At 43.3% G+C, this 16766-nt stretch overlaps 1 protein-coding gene across 1 annotated transcript in view; it reads left to right on the forward strand.

Moving 5' to 3' along the window:
* Positions 1–244: 244 nt before the first annotated feature.
* Positions 245–16766, forward strand: part of GFPT2 (glutamine-fructose-6-phosphate transaminase 2) — a gene marked incomplete in the record, with an annotated part of 25338 nt that continues 8816 nt past the window's right edge. Inside the window, 6 exon segments of the mRNA XM_034780130.1 lie at positions 245–330; positions 9481–9588; positions 10320–10418; positions 11384–11509; positions 15476–15534; positions 16015–16149. Of these exon segments, the coding sequence (XP_034636021.1) occupies positions 324–330; positions 9481–9588; positions 10320–10418; positions 11384–11509; positions 15476–15534; positions 16015–16149 (534 nt within the window).

Genomic DNA, 16766 nt, shown 5'->3' on the forward strand with positions numbered 1-16766 from the left:
TACCCAGTTTAATCACAATCACACACTCTCTCTCTCTCTCTCTGGGGGTGTGGGTCTGTCTGTGCACGTAGGTCTCATGCAACATGCCCATCTCTCAAAGCGGGGAGTGCCCCCTCGCAGTGCAAGCTCCGCCGTGCCCCTGACACTGCCCCCCACCAGCCCGCGGGGGAGGGGTGCGGGCCGCGCTGGCCCCGGGACCGGCCCCCCGCCCGGCCCCCAGCCAATGAGCGGGGCGGGAGCCGCCCGGCGGCGCTATAAGAGCCGGGGCCGCGGCTCCAGCCGGACTCGCCTCCCCGGGACCAGGGTTACGCTGCGCTGCGACCATGTGCGGTGAGTGACGGGCTCGCCTGCGCCCATCCCGCCCCTGGCCTGGCGTGGGGACCCCCCGAAGCGGAGTATAGGGGGGCCGAGCCCCGAGGGAGCCCTCGCCCCCTTTCTTCAGAAGCCGGAAAACACGGCGGGGGGGGGGCGTCTCCTTTCATCCTGCCCGGGGTCCTGGCGTTTGCAGGCGCCCCCCCTCCTGGCCTCAGGGCCCCCAGAAGGTGGAAGCCCCTGAAACGGGGGAAGGGGCACCTCTATTCCAGCCCGCACCCCAGCAAGGAGACGAGCGGATGCTTTTCTCTGCCCCTGGCACCCGCCCCTTCGCCCTCCAGCTGAGCTGGGGCCAGAGGTGGCACCACTCCCAGGGGTTCGCCCCACGACCCCCAGAGCTTGCCGCTTTCATGGAGGATGCGGGGGGGGGTAGGTGGCTGTTCTTGCCCCCCTGCCGGGGGGAGAGGCCGGGGGGGGGGCTACAAGGTCCTTGGTGGCCACCGCGAATGGGAGTGAGGACAAAGCTTATCTGTAATCGTGTTACAAACTGTGTGTGTGTTGGGGGGGGGGGGGTAATTACATCTTCTCCGCCTGGGAGACAGCCGGGGAGCAACTGCTGGGACAGGAGTGACTCTGTTGTTAATGTGCAGGGTTGTCGTGTTGGCTCCAGAGACCAGGTGGGTGAGGGAATATCTGTTATTGGACCAGCTCCTGGTGGTGGAAGAGACCAGCTTTGGAGCTCCGCAGACCCGAAGAAGAGCCCTGTGGAGCTCAACAGCTTGTCTCTTTCACCAACAGAAGCTGGTCCGATAACGGATATTTCCTCACCCACCTGGTCTCTCTTATTTTTAATAGCATTAAAATTAGCCAGAACCCCTGCTGCAGTGTGAACAGGAATTCTAGCTGTTTAAAAATACAGAAAATCCAGGCTTGATCCACAACTGTTCTTTCTGGGCTTCTTTATTTTGCAGAATTCTGGTCTTGATGCATCTGTTTTGTGGGGATGGTAAACCATAGATCTGGGAGGGTTTTAAACCAGGGGCAGGCAAACTTTTTGGCCTGAGGGCCACATCGGGTTTTGGAAATTGTATGGCGGGCGGGTTGGGGGAGCCCAGACTCCTGCCCCATCCAACCCCCCTATTCCCTGATGGGGGGGGGGCTGTGGACCCCTACCCCATCCACACACACCCCCTCCCTGTCCCTGGACCCCCGCCATCCCATCCAACCCCTCCTCTCATTCCTGACTGCCCCCCCAGCACCCCTGCCCCATCCAACCACCCCTTCTCCTTGTCCCCTGACTGCCTCCCCGCCACCCCATCCAACCCCCCCCTTCTTCCTGACTGCCCCTCCAGGACCCCTGCCCCCATTCAACCCCCTATTCTGCCCCAACCCCTATCCACACCCCATCCCCTGCTCATCACCCCGAACTCTCCTGCCCTCTATCCAACCCCCCCCGCTCCGTGCCCCCTTACGGTGCTGCCTGGAGCACTGGTGGCTGGCAGTGCTAAAGCTGCGCTGCTCGGCTGGAGCTGGGCCATGCCGCCACCACGCAGCACAGAGACCGGGTCAGGCCGGGCTCTGCAGCTGCGCTGCCCCAGGAGCTCACAGCCCTGCGGCCCAGAGCATTGTGCTGGTGGCGGAGCGAGCTGAGGCTGTGGAGGAGGGGGGGACAGCGGGGGAGGGGCCGGGGGTGCGCCCCCCGGGCCAGGAGCTTAGGGGCCAGGCAGAACGGTCCCGCAGGCCGGATGTGGCTCACGGGCTGTAATTTGCCCACCCCTGCTTTAAACCATTTGTGCTTGTCATAGGTAATGCCTCCCTCACCAGCTTCCCATCCTTAACTCCCTTTCTGACCCAATCAGATCTTTGTTTGTCCTCCCCCAGATTCCATCTTGTTGGCTTGCCTCCAAACATCTTTCATCACAACAGGCTTCAGGTGGTACACTTCCGTGGTTCTGTTTTTGGGTTACTGGGTGGCTCCACTATTAATCTTTGCTCTAGATCAGTGGTTTTCAGCCTTTGGCCCGCAAACTCTGGGGGTCTGCAGGCTATGCCTAAGATTTCCAAAGGGGTCTTAACCTCCATTTGAAATTTTTTAGGGGTCCACAAATGAACATTTGAAAACCACTGCTCTAGGGCCAAATGTCCACATTTTCAATTGATTTCAATTACAACACAGACTACTAAGTGTACAGTGCTCACTTTATTTTTGATTACAAATATTTGCACTGTAAAAAAACAAAAGAAATAAAATTTTTCAATTCACCTAATACAAGTACTGCAATCTCTTTATCATGAAAGTTGAATTTAGAAATGTAGAATTATGTAAAAAAACAAACAAAAAACCCCCTGCATTCAAAAATAAAACAATGTAAAACTTTCGAACTTACAAGACCACTCAGTTCTACTTAAGCCAATCGCTCAGACAAACAAGTTTGGTTACAATTTGCAGGAGATAATGCTGCCCACTTCTTGTTTACAATATCACCTGAAAGTGAGAACAAGCATTCACGTGGCACTGTTGTAGCAGGCGTCGCAAGATATTTATGTGCCAGATGTGGTAAAGATCCACGTGTCCCTTCATGCTTCAACCATCATTCCTGAGGACATGTGTCCATACTTTTCAGAGTGCTCGATAACATCCCAAAGCAATGTGGACCAACGCATGTTGATTTTCGTTATCGGAGTTGGATGCCACCAGCAGAAGCTTGTTTTTCTTTTTTGGTGGCTTGGGTTCTATAATTTGCACATTGTGGTGTTGCGCTTTTAAGACTTCTGAAAGCATGTTCCACACCTTGTCCCTCTTGGATTTGGATGGCACTTCAGATTCTTAAACCTTGGGTCGAGTGCTGTAGCTATTATTAAAAATCTCACATTGGTACCTTCTTTGCGTTTTGTCAAATCTATATGAAAGTGTTCTTAAAACGAACATGTACTGGGTCATCATCCAAGACTGCTATAACGTGAAATGCAGGTAAAACAGAACATGAGACATACAATTCTCCCACAAGGAGTTCAGTCACAAATTTAATTAACACTTTTTTTTAACTGGCATCATCAGCATGGAAGCATGGCCTCTGAAATGGCGGCCAAAGCATGAAGGGGCATATGAATGTTTAGCATATCTGGCAAGTAAATACCTTGCAATGCTGCCTACAAAAGTGCCATGTGAACGCCTGTTCTCATTTTCAGGTGACATTGTAAATAAGAAGCAGGCAGCAGTATCTCCCATAAACGTAAACAAATTGTTTGTCTTAGTGATTGAACAAGAAGTAGGACTGAGTGGACTTGTAGGCTCGGCAGTATTACATTGTTTGTTTTCTTTTTGAGTGCAGTTATGTAACACAAAGGGAGGGGTTTTTTTTAAGGTTACACTTTCACAATAAAGAGATTTCACTACAGTACGTGTAAGAGATGAATTAAAAATACTATTGTTTATCATTTTTGCAGTGCAAATATTTGTAATAAAAAACAATACAAAGTGAGCAGTGTAAACTTTGTATACTGTGTTGTAATAGAAATCAATATCTTTGACAATGTAGAAAAAAATCCAAAAATATTTAATAAATTTAAATTAGTATTTTATATACAGTGTGATTAATCGCAATTAATTTTTTTAATCACGTGAATTAACTGTGATTAATCGACAGCCCTAGTTAAAATTCTAGTGATAAGGCAGTTTGTAGTAGTTTTCACGACTCAGTAGAGTTCTTCCATCAGCCTAGGTGCCACTTCTCAGAAAGGTGGATAACTACATCAACAGAAAAACCTCTTCCATCAATGTAAGAAGTGTCAACTCCACAGAGCTACTGGGCTGTTGTAGCCATTGAATTAGCCACGGCCATGTCTACATTACAAGTTAACACACCTTTGCTTTCCTACTGAAGGCAAGGCCTTTGTTGGGTTGGCTATCATCTTAGAGACCATGATTAGACGGGCTTTGAATGTGACTAGATTCTATGATGCTTCAAACAGTGACAGCAGCCTGTCTACACTAGGGCTCTTAATGCTGCTAATGCAGTGCAGTTTAGCAACAGAGGGAATTTTGTTTTAACTTTTTTTTATTGAGATTAGTGAGGCCCCTCAAAACTTGAGAGGAATTTGGTAAAGGTAAGGAGCCCCTTTGGGGGACAAGGAAAAGTGTGCTACTTACCTGTACTTGTTTGAAACTTTAAAAAGGTTCTTGGTGTGAGATTTGGGCTGAAGTTGAATTTTACTGAGTCTCCCTTACTTTTATGCTCTGAATCAGAAATCAATGCTTTGTATTTTTGAAATGTCCAAAGAGATGTTCAAGCATCTAATTTACTTTTTTAAGTTGCTTTCATCAAAACAAACTTAAAAGCTACCTTAACAAAAACAAAAAAATTAAGCAACCTAGGTGAGAGACAACCCTAGGTAAACAAACATGTCAGTTAGAAACATTCAGCTGAGAGACTGGAAATGACTTAATCCCAAGGTATGCAGGCTTTATTGATTGAGGAAATAAGGGAGTTAATCCTGGTAAAGCAGTTTAGTAAAACTTCTAATTTAGGGGTGGGGTAACTGACTCAGTATGAAATGGCTACGGGAGTAACCAGTCATGTATAGTGAGAGTGATGTGGTTTTAATTGCACTGAGCCTTCTGCTATCACCAGCATTTGGGGACCAGATGTCTTCAGTGACGTAAAAATTAAAAAATGTTATAATGGAACTTCAGTCCCAAAATGCCATTGGGGGTGGGGAAAGGACCGGGAATCCTTGTTCTGGATGTGAGACATCTGTAAAATGCCCAGGATAACATGTATGACCCCATTAACTATCACGTGTCCCTTAACACACACATGGCATGTTGAAGCTATTCTGTGAAACCTGGACACTTTCAACATTCTCTCTACAGTCAGCAGATATCTTAAAAGTATGAATAGTCCCTTTTTAAGGTTTATTCTCTCCTCCAGTGATTTAAATCTGGAAATGTTCACTGTGGTACCTTCTTGTCTAATCTCTGGGGTGGGTGGGCGTCAGATACATACAGGCCAAAGGTTTGCAATGGGGGTTCCTAAAATTTAAGTACCTAAATTGATCTACATAGAAACCTAAGCACCCTTTTCAGGTGACTAATTTGGAAAATTTTGGCCAGCGTTGGTGTTTGTGTAAATGGAAATGTTGTTGCATGAAAATAGTGTAGTAATAGTAGTAGTAGGCATCTGTCAGTCTCAAGAGACCATGGGTAGGTGCCCCTGAGAGGTAAAGAACTTACTCAGTTGGTTTTTATGGCAGCTGCGAACGTGGCTGAAGAGACCCACTTGAGAGAGAGAATCTCTGCCACATCGGTCACATTTAAAAGTGATGTTTCGACCCTATGAGGATGCAGTGTAAAAAGTGTTGACTCTGTTTTAAGCAGATGATTTGGCTATTTAAATGTAAAATAATAAGCTCTCGTCCATTTAAAAGTGAACTTCACTTTCTTTTTTCAGAGCTAAGATTTTGGCACCAACAACACACTCGCTCCAACTATTGAATAGACTTTAGTCGCGGGAGGGGGAGAAGTGCCTTTACTTTTGGTCAAATTCAAAGTATAGGCTGCCCCCATCTTGGTGAAGTCTTGCAATTACATAGAAAACCCTCCAAATCCTTTTTCTAACACATGACATGCAGTCTGTCAGGGAAAGCCAGAATTGCAGACTCTTGGTCGGGGTTTAAGGAGAGCAAGATTAACTCTGCTCTTACTTAAACTTCTGAGTGGTATTTTGGTGTTTTGTTTGTCTATTCCAGTGCAAAATGGCTTCTTTACAATCAGCTACAAGTAACTTGATCAAATCAGATAATTACAGTCATTACTACAGTTTATAACTGGCTTCATCTTCTGAGTGATGCAGTTACAACATGGTATTGAGGTCAAAAGAACAATACTCTAGCAAAAGACAAAAGAATGACTTTGAACATTAACAGTTGGCTATAATATATCCTACTCTATCTTGTACCTCATATTTATATTCAAGGACAACATTTCATTTTTTAAGTTGTGCTAGTGAGGTGAGACCATCACTTTCAATGGCTTTACTTGATTTTTTTGGGGGGTATAATACTTAAGCTAAAATGTTTTAGCTTTTTTATTACAAGTTCTGTTGGAAACTGCATCTATCTAACACTTTTTAATGGTATTCAGAGATATCCGTTTCACAGGTCTCCTTTATATCGAGTAAAAATATTTGTCAAACCTGTAATTTGGTTCAGCTTCCAGTGGCTGCTAGCTATTCAGAAAACACTATACTAAAATGCTCGTTATTTCTAATTGCATGTTGCTCAATTCCTCTTTAAATCCAGCCAAAAGGATGATCTGTTCAGGGAAGAAAGTACACAAGGAGTGAATAAATTGTGAAACACAAGGAAGTACTGTAGAGGTTTGGTTTTGAGAAGGAATTATTTCCCTGTACCCAAAGAATTTGTAATATATTCCTTGGCAATCCAGGTGCAGCTATCACTTTCAGTGTAATGGCCTCTAGTGGCTTCTGAACCTCTTAGTTGACATATGTAGAAATATAGCTATGAGTTCCCTAGAAACAAGGAGCCTTTAACAATTACAGCACACTGGTAGCATTGTAAAGGCAGTCCCAAAGGAAGCTTTTCCTGGAGCTCTGCATAGTCACAAAGACGCCACACTGAACATACAAGCCTGAGGTGTCTTTAAATACGTTGCGAAATCTGGCATAGAAAGCAGGGTTGGATCTGAAAAGGGAAGCATGTAGCAATGTTTTGGAATGATATTAAGAAATTTGTATTTAAGAATTCTGCTCTTGAGGCTGTTGGGATGCATCAAACAACTGGAAATGGGTGTCTGGAAAAGCTGGCCAAAAATCCTCCGTTTAAGGAGGCTTTGTATGTAATAAACTGTAGACATTACTTCCAAGAAATCCATTTAAGAATAACACTTGCAATGTGTTTAGATGCCTTTTTGACACAGTTAAAATTTTTTAATGTTCTCTGCACATACTGCCACCTGGATATTAATAGGATGGGCATATTGGAAATGCCCACGCTAAATAGATGTATGCAATGCTGTTGTTGCTGTGTTGGTCCCAGGATATTAGAGAGAAGATGGGTGAGGTAATATCTTTTATTGGACCAACTTATGTTGGTGAGAGACTAAATAGGGATTTCTCTTCTGTAGTACAGCACTGTTCTTCTGAGGATATGCTATTCTGGATCAGTCTAATGAGCGCAATAGTTTATATGAGACTAAAAAGCTATCAGGCTAATTATAATATCTGTGGTAGAAACTCTTTGAAGTTACTGGATTGACACTAACCATGAATTTGTCCCTAGATGTTCAACTATAATATCTTCACTACAACTTCCTTGCTTTTGGGGGACCACTGGGATATGTAAATTATGTTGTTGAGTTCTTAATACCTTTAATTGATGGAGTGAAGGTATTAAATCTTTAACAAATGCTTCTTGTATTCAAAATGTTAATTAGTCATTGCAGCTCTGTATTTGTTAATAAAAAACAATACTTTCAAGTTTAACAGTTTCTTAATAGCTCAACTTTCACTCCTTTAGCTCTGTGGTGTCAGTTTCACTAGTTCTGTAGCCTGGATATGGTTTTCTGGAGTAGTCCGGAGCTAATTTATAATGTTAGTTAAGGCATTTTTTTAACATCAAAACCTTCCAGGCTACCATTATAACAAAAATAGTCACGAGAATACTTGTGTCTTGCAGGTCACCTTAAAAACAACAAAACCAAAAAAAAACCAACCCCAAAACCACCACACACCAAAACCTGAATATAGTTGCATCCCCTAAAGTGATCAGGAGTTACCTTTCAGTCTCATTAGGAACATTATGCTATTGTTCTGCTGCACTTACTCTTCTACCCCCCAGCCTTCAGAAAATGACCCGACGCATCAAGAATTCCTTACTGTCTTAGTGGTGTCCCATTCCCCTGTTCTTCTTTCCCTTCCATTCAAGAAAAGAGATTCCCGCTTGTGCACTCTCTTCTCATTCAGCCTTTCTGTTTATGGAGCAGAGAGTTCAGTTCTTTTCTACAGCAGATTGCTCTCTGCACAAGATGACCTCATAGACTTTAAGGTCAGAAGGGACCATCATGATCATCTAGTCTGACTTCCTGCACATCGCAGGCCACAGCACCTCACCCATCCACTCCTGTAATAGACCCGTAACCTCTGGCTGAGTTACTGATGTCCTCCAATGGTGATTTAAAGACTTCAAGTTACAGAAAATCCACCATTGACTCTAGTTTAAAGCAGCAAGTGACCCATGCTGCAGCGGAAGGTGAAAATTCCCCAGGGTCTTTGCCAATCTGATCTGGGGGGAAATTTCTTCCTGACATCAAATATGGTGATCAGTTAGACCCTGAGCATGTCATTAAGACCTACCAGCCAGACACCTAGGAAAGAATTCACTGTAGTAACTCAACACCCTGAAGCATGTGGGATGACAAATGGGTCTATTGACTCTTTGTAGAGTCGGGGTTGGCAAGCAGGTTATGTTGAGGTAGCACAGGAGGAGAACTTCGGGGGTGTCTCCTTTGTCCTCTCACTTTTTTTGTCCTTCCTTTTTAATGTCTTTTCTTTCCTTTTGTATTTGCTTCCCTAGTTTTCTCTCTCCCTGCTAAAATGACTGTTGCATACCATATAAAGTAGGAACTTTTCCAAAATAGATGACTGCTCAAATACCTATCCTATTTAATAAGCATTTTGGGCCCTGACTTCGATTATCAATGTCACCTTTCGTTGTACCCTAGTATTCAGATGACTTAGTTTTAGATATGAAGTTGATCACAATACTCTCATTTTCAGCTGCAATCATCATGAAGTGTTGGGAAGACACTCTCTTCAGCTCGATGTTCACTGCTGCTCCTAATTGGATATGCCTGTGAGGAGAATGAAAGGCTAAGCATTGCTTAGAACTGGTGCACTTACTTAATGAACGTGAACACTGTATTTGGTTTGCAGCATTTAAAATGGTTGGATAAATTTCTCTTCCCATTTTAAAGCCCATTGGGAATGACTGTACCAAATATAGGAGACTTTATTGGGAAATGTGGGGTTTTTTTTGTGAATATTAATATTTTTGAATTCCATAAAGGATTTTAAATCAGTTTGTGAAGGGATCCAAACTAAATATTTGATCTTTCTGTTCTGTCTCCCTTCCTCTCTCCTTGCTTTACAGGAATCTTTGCTTATCTGAACTACAGAGTACCTCGGACCCGGAAGGAGATATTTGAGACTCTGATAAAAGGGCTACAGAGATTAGAATACAGAGGCTATGACTCTGCAGGTATCTAAACTTGCTGCTTGTACAAATGAGCAGTTGTAAACAGGATTATGCTAACTGCTTATCTTTAAATTTAAGATAATATGGCTAATGCTTCTAATCAAAATTTAGCATCTTGATTTGCACAGTATTCTCTCAACCTGGTTTTATACCATTGCCAGGAGAGGATCAAAATTTATCTTGACTATTAATCTGATCTTCGACTTTCCTTCAAGGGCTGAAAACTTGATTTAATCAGGTGTTCATCTATAATTGAGGTGTAGATCATGTAATCAAAGCAAACAGGATAAGGGAGCATTGTCTACACACTATATATAGGGTTGGGTTTTGGAGTTTTTTGGGTGGGGATGGTATGTATCTTGTTGAAGTGGCAGAGGGGGGAAATCAAGGAGACTTATTTATTTCATTTTAATTTTAACTTGTTAATGTCACTAGGCAAAATCTAGCTGCGGGTCCTTACTTAGGCAAAACTCCTGTTGACGTCAGTGGGAACTTTGCCTGAATTGGGGATACAGGATTTGCCCTAATCTACAGGAGTCCAGTACTAGACTTCATGAGTTTCTCTTTGGAGGCTAATTTTGAAGTAGAGCCATGCCTTTGCATGTGCATGTCAGTCTCCTCTCAGGTTGGACATTTCTTCTAGACTCTTAGACTTTAAGGCTAGACGGGAACATCATGATCATCTAGTTAAATGCATTCTTAAGTAGCTGACACGTATGTCTTCTGAATTCTAGGTGTTGCCATTGATGGAAATAATAATGAAGATAAAGAAAGGTACATCAGACTAATCAAGAAAAGAGGAAAAGTGAAGGCACTAGATGAGGAGTTACACAGTAAGTTTAAGAATCCTTATGTTGGCTTTGTATGTATTGCTGGTATGATATCACCTTAGACATCACAGAACACTACTGCTGATTGCTGCGTTGTATAACAGGCATTAGATTGGAGTGAGTGGTCTGTGATCAACGACACTTGCTGTCACAAAGTAAATCAATCTTCATGCTCCAAGGGTAAAGCCGCAGTCTTCTTGTTAAAGTAAAGCTGCTGGAGGCCTCAATCCACTCTTCATTTTTGGGTGGCTAACATGCTTCTTGAAATATGAGCTTCCTCTTGCAAGCAGTCATACACTTAATGTACATTCTGCAGCAGGCATGGCAGAGCTCTTATTGTTGTACAACGGAAGCTCTTATTAACACTAAAGCAACTGGTTGTCTTCACAGCATCAGTTTTATATAACACTTCCGTAACCCACACGCCTCCTGGGTGTGGTGTTCTGTCCCATCCAGAGGCATTGAGACCACTTAGAGAGAAGAGATCAAATGAGTCTGCTCTACAGTCTTAGCTAACAGCCAGCTGGCTTTTAGCTCCTGTGGTAGAGGGTCATGCACTAAGCTCCAGGGGTCCTGGTTCAATCCTGCCCGCTGACAACCAGGTTCTGTCAGGGTTCCACTTCCATCTATGAAAAGCAGAAGTTGCATTTCAATATGTCTGAATTGTATCTTCTAGTAATGTGAACTTTTTGGCTTAGTTCATAACTGGTAGGATTAGTTGAAAATGGTTCAACATTAGCAAATGAAGGTTTTAATCACAATAACTTGAACCATCCAAAGTTGAGTGTCATGAAAGTAAATATTTATGGTTTTTTTTGCCATCTTCCAACTGCTTTTTAATCTACCGAAATCTAAAAATGTTGAGGGACCAAATTCTATTACTCTTGCATTTGTGTGATTAAGATGCAATTTAAAGCTGATCACTTTAATTTGATTAATTTAATTTAAACTGATTTCCCTCTCTATAGAACAAGATGGCATGGACTTAAAGGCAGATTTTGAAACACATTTTGGAATTGCTCACACTCGCTGGGCAACCCATGGCGTGCCCAATGCAGTGAATAGTCACCCTCAGAGGTCGGATAAAAGGAATGGTAGGTATTCTCTGTACCAGTGTGGAATCCTATTTGAATTTGAAATGTCACCAAAGGCTTCAGAATACAGTAACTCCTCACTTCACGTTGTCCCGGTTAAGGTTGTTTCGTTGTTACCTTGCAGACCTATTAGGGAACAAGCTCCTTTAAAGTTGCGCACTGCTCCCTTATAACGTCATTTGGCAGCTGCCTGCTTTGTCCACTGTTTGCAGGATTCTCTGGAAGAGCAGCCCCTCCTTGTGGGGATTAGAACAGTGGGGGCCACCAGCCCCCCCCCCCCCCCCCCATCAGCTCACCTTACAGGGAATTTAGGGATGTGTCTCAGCAGCTGCCCAGCAGCAGTTCAGGTGTCCCTCCCCCCACTGCTGTGCTGTTCCTGACCTGCCCTCTGCCTTGGAGCTGCTCCCCGGTGCTTTCTGGGGGAGGGAGGGTGCTGATATCAGGATGTCTCCCTGCTCCTGCATGGCCCCCCCCCCCCGCATCTCCGCTCCACAAAGCGGAGGAGGGGACAGGGCTGAGGCAGGGCTGTCCCTAGCTATTCTGGGGCCCGACGCAGCCCCTGCCCATGGGGGATGTGTGTGGGGCCTCGGTGGGAGGGGGGAGAAGGCTGGCTTGGGGGGTGGGGAAGGGGCGGGGCAGGGGTGCGGGCCCTGGGGAAGAGCCGGAGCAGGGTCTGGAGCAGCACGCAGCTGCACAGGACACCAGGAAATTTGGGGCACCAAATTTCCTGGTGCCCTACGCAGCTGTGTACTTTGTGTATGGATAAGGACGGCCCTGGGCTCAGGGACAGAAAGGAGGGAGCTTGCAGGAAACGGTTGCTTCCTGTCAGAACTGGCTGATCTGCTTAAAAGGGCAATGTGCTTGAAGTGGGATCAGCGTACTTAAAGGGGCAATGCATGTCTCTCTCACTCATCCACGCACCCCGCAGCACTTTGGAAAGTCAGCAGCTGTGCGTGTCCTGTCAGGAGGAGGGAGTGGTGCACTCCAGCTGGATAGTGTGGGCTCATCATCATGTTCAGTTTTTGCAGGGAAGTGTTTGCAGCTACTGCCCTGCATCTATTGTTTCCTCCCTCCTGCCTCCGTCCATGCTGTCTGTAGAGTGTGAGGCTATATTAACCCTTGAGGGCTCAGCCGAGTGCTAGTTCACCATTTAGCAGCAAGGCATTCCCTGGGAAATATCCACCTCTTACTCCACCACCTCAACCAAGCTTCACAGTCATTCATTGCTGTGTACAGTATTAAACTGTTTGTTTACAATTTATACTGTATATGTATACAATTCTTTTTGTCTGGCAAAATTTTTTTCCCTGGAACCTAACCCCCTCCCCCCCATTTCCATTAATTCTTATGGGGAAATTGGATTCACTTAACATCGTTTCGCATAAAGTCACATTTTTCAGGAACATAACTACAATGTTAAGTGAGGAGTTACTGTACAGTGGATTACTATAAAACTGACTTGTGTGTAAATTTCAAATAGTCTGAACTCCGTTACCTTCTCAAACAGAAATTTCAACGAACAATTTTGTGGATTTTTCTGAACTTGGCAAAGCAGTAATTGCTTAAATAAAACATCCCTGCATCTAAGAGTCTCAGTCATGACACAAATTTCACTTAAACACAAGTGCAATAGAATCACTAATGATAAATATTTGCTTGTATCAAAATTTCAATACTACTAGGCATCTACTCAGACCTAATATAGAAATACATCTTATTGGGTCAGTCATCCTCGGTGTAACTACATTTCAAAGGGATTAGATTGAGGATGAATTTAGCCTGTTGGGGACTGTAAAATGCTTAAAAACTTTCGTAAAGAAGTTTGAGCAATCTATTAGTTTGTCTGAATTCTGATTGGCTAGAAAAATTCTAAGGGCAGATCTACACTTAAAACACTCCACCAGCACAGCTGCACTTCAGTGGAGATGCTACTACACCAGCAGGAGAGCATCTTCCCTTCGCATAGTTAGTCCACCTTTGCAAGGTGGTAGCTGTGTTGATGGGAGAAGTCCTCCCATCCACATAGTGCTGTCTACACCATCAGTATAACTGTCGTTCAGTGAAAAATCCACACCCCTGAGCAATGCAGTGATGCCAATCTAAGTTTATAGTAAAAATAAATGTGTTAGTCTCTAAGGTGCCACAAGTACTCCTGTTCTTTTTACAGATACAGACTAACACGGCTGCTACTCTGAAACCTGTCACTAAGTTTATAGTGTAGACCCGGCCTAAGTAACTTACATTAGAAGCAGCTAGTACTCCAGGAAAAAAATCATCTCTTTGCTGATATGAGAATACTAGAATAGTTTAGCTGCTACTAAACAGATTCTTGTGTGGTGCCAAAAATTTTGATCAGCTCAAACTGAATATTCTCCTGACTATTGTTGTACATGAGTCTGCAGAGAGAGAGGTGGAAATTGTCCCTGTCTTGGCCTACTGGATTTAAAAATAGCCTACTGGATTTTTCTGGACTTGGGGTCAGATTTTCAAAAGAGCTCAGCACCCATTTAGGCACCTAAAAATGGGAGGAGAATTGTTTGAAGTGGGTGGGGTAGACATCTTAAGTACACATCATAGGTGTAGCAATTTAAATTATACCAGGAGCACCTACATGGTGTGGCCTGACATCCTAACAATTCTAAACAAATAAGGACCAAATAATCAAAAGTACACAGCCCCCAGCATACTAACCTCTGTTTAAAAATCTTGCTACTTATTATGGTGCCTAAATGGGAACTGAATTCTTTTGAAAATCTGGTGCGTAACGGTTTTTATTTTTAAAGAAGTTACTTTATTTTTAAATCTTCCCTTACTGTAAATGGAGTTACCCTATTTGAAAACTTCTGTCCAAACAATAAAACACCCAAGTTTCAAGTGCCCAGCTGCATTAACACATTCTTTGGTTGAGACTACAGTATACGAATGGCCTATTGTCTCTTACAAATGTAATGATTTTTGGATGGTGAATTTTTAATTGGTGTCCAAGGGGTTTAATCATTGCTCAGTCTGGCTAAATTGCATATATTCTATTAGATATTTATTAACAATTATATTAAACAAAACACTGTCCTTAATAAACTAGTTAATAAAGATTACTGTTAATATTAATATCTAGCTGCAATCAGAGCCGGCTCCAGGGTTTTGGCCGCCCCAACTAGCCAAAAAAAAGCCGCGATCGCGATCTGCGGCAGCAATTCGGCGGGAGGTCCTTCGCTCCAAGCGGGAGTGAGGGACCGTCCGCCAAATAGCTGGACGTGCCGCCCCTCTCCGGAGTGGCCACCCCTCTCTGGAGTGGCCGCCCTAAGCACCTGCTTGCTAGGCTGGTGCCTGGAGCCGGCCCTGGTTACAATATTTAATCTCTGAAATTAAGTGTGAACTCTTTAGAAAGGGCAACAGACTCCCCCCCCCCCCCCAAAAAAAAAAAAAAAAAAAGACCACTCTCTTCCCTCCCGTCCCCCAAGCCAATCAAGGTATTTCTCCCACTGGCTGGCTGGGAAGAGGAGAAAAGAGATTTAATAATATATGGTGATACACCTATCTCCAGAGCTGGAAGGGACCCTGAAAGGTTATTGTGCGTAGCCCCCTGACTTCACTAGCAGGACCAAGTACTGATTTTGCCCCAGATCCCTAAGTGGCCCCTTTAAGGATTGAACTTACAACCCTAGGTTTAGCAGGCTAATGCTCAAACCACTGAGCTATCCCTCCCCCCAGTTTACAGTTTCTATTTTGGGAAGTGCTCCAATACCACTAGAGTAGCGACGGCTGTATAACTATCTCAATACTTAAGTCCTATAAGGTTGTATTTTTAAAAAACAAAACTCCTAGGATTTTGTAGTTCACTCTGGGGGTGCTGTGATAAATCTTGATCTTAAAGCTCTGGAAGTAACTAATGTATTTTGTGGCTTTAAGCATCTCACTTTTTAATTTTGTGAGTGTGGAGTTTAATTATTTTAATCTTCCCTTTAGAGTTTGTAGTTATCCATAATGGAATCATCACAAACTATAAGGACCTGAGGAAATTTCTGGTAAGTTTATGGCAGCTTGAATAATTCCAAAACTAGGAAATACAAGCAAACATGTACAGATTTCTCTTGGCTTTTGCATAGTGTGAATTAAAATGTGCAGCATTTCATTTAAAAACTGTATTGTAATGGAAGCTGCCTAATAAGGATAATACCCAGGAACTGATACAACGCACTGCATTTCTAGCCCTTTACATGGGATGACTGGTGTTCTCTGCAAACCTCTTTGCACATTGTTGCTCATGTTCTATCTTGCTTTGTTATAGTTAAAGTCTCTTATCTAAATATTCCTTTGAAAATAATGCTATTATGTTTTGTTACATCTTTACACTTTGTTCAGTGATTAAAAAAATATATACCAGCCAAATATGATCCTCTGTTTGAGATATGTATCTTTCTGATGAGACACCAGTTAAAGGCACTTGTTGAGTTCCTGCCTGAGGAAGAAAACACTTATCTTGCCTTCAATCTATAACATTGCAGGAAACCAAAGGCTATGAGTTTGAATCTGAAACTGACACTGAAACCATCCCAAAGCTGGTCAAATACATGTATGATAACAGAGAGACTGAAGATATCAGCTTTTCAGCCTTGGTAGAGAGAGTTATTCAACAACTGGTAAGTGTGGGAATTCCATCTTTCTGTGCGAAGGGGGACTGTTCATGGTGCTATTCGAATATCTTCATGAATTTATTGAATCCACCACAGAATTAACTAAAAGATGCTGCAAATAACTTGTTTTAGTGGGTTTTTATAGAGCAAGAAATTGGATTAAAACATTGGAAGCTTGAAAAACTCGGTAAATCTCAAACTTTGTTAGTATTTTAAAGCAGCAAGGGGGATGTTGCTGCTTTTTGCTAGACTGCTTTATTTTTAAAACGCTTTTGCTTAATGTGACATTCTGCAGGTGTCAGATAGTAGCCATCCTTTTTAACGGGCCTCTTTTGCAGAGAGCAGTGATCTCAAGTGCTACTGTGATTAATTTAAATACAGGTAGACTTGAATCACAGCAATGCTGAGTAACTTAGTCTAGTAAAAAATCTTGGTTCCTTATTTGGAGTTCAGTCTTATGTATGTATGCTTTAACTGTTGGTTTAGAAATGGGAGCCTATTACTGTGTTTTGGTGAGCTAAATATTCTACTATAGACCTAGGAATTGCAAACTTGCACCATAAATACTGAAATTGACTGTGCCCTACCCCCCTCACCATTGAGTCCCCCGTTCTCCTCCTTGC

Source organism: Trachemys scripta, chromosome 8 (genome assembly GCF_013100865.1).
Source record: "Trachemys scripta elegans isolate TJP31775 chromosome 8, CAS_Tse_1.0, whole genome shotgun sequence".
Lineage (NCBI taxonomy): Eukaryota > Metazoa > Chordata > Testudines > Emydidae > Trachemys > Trachemys scripta.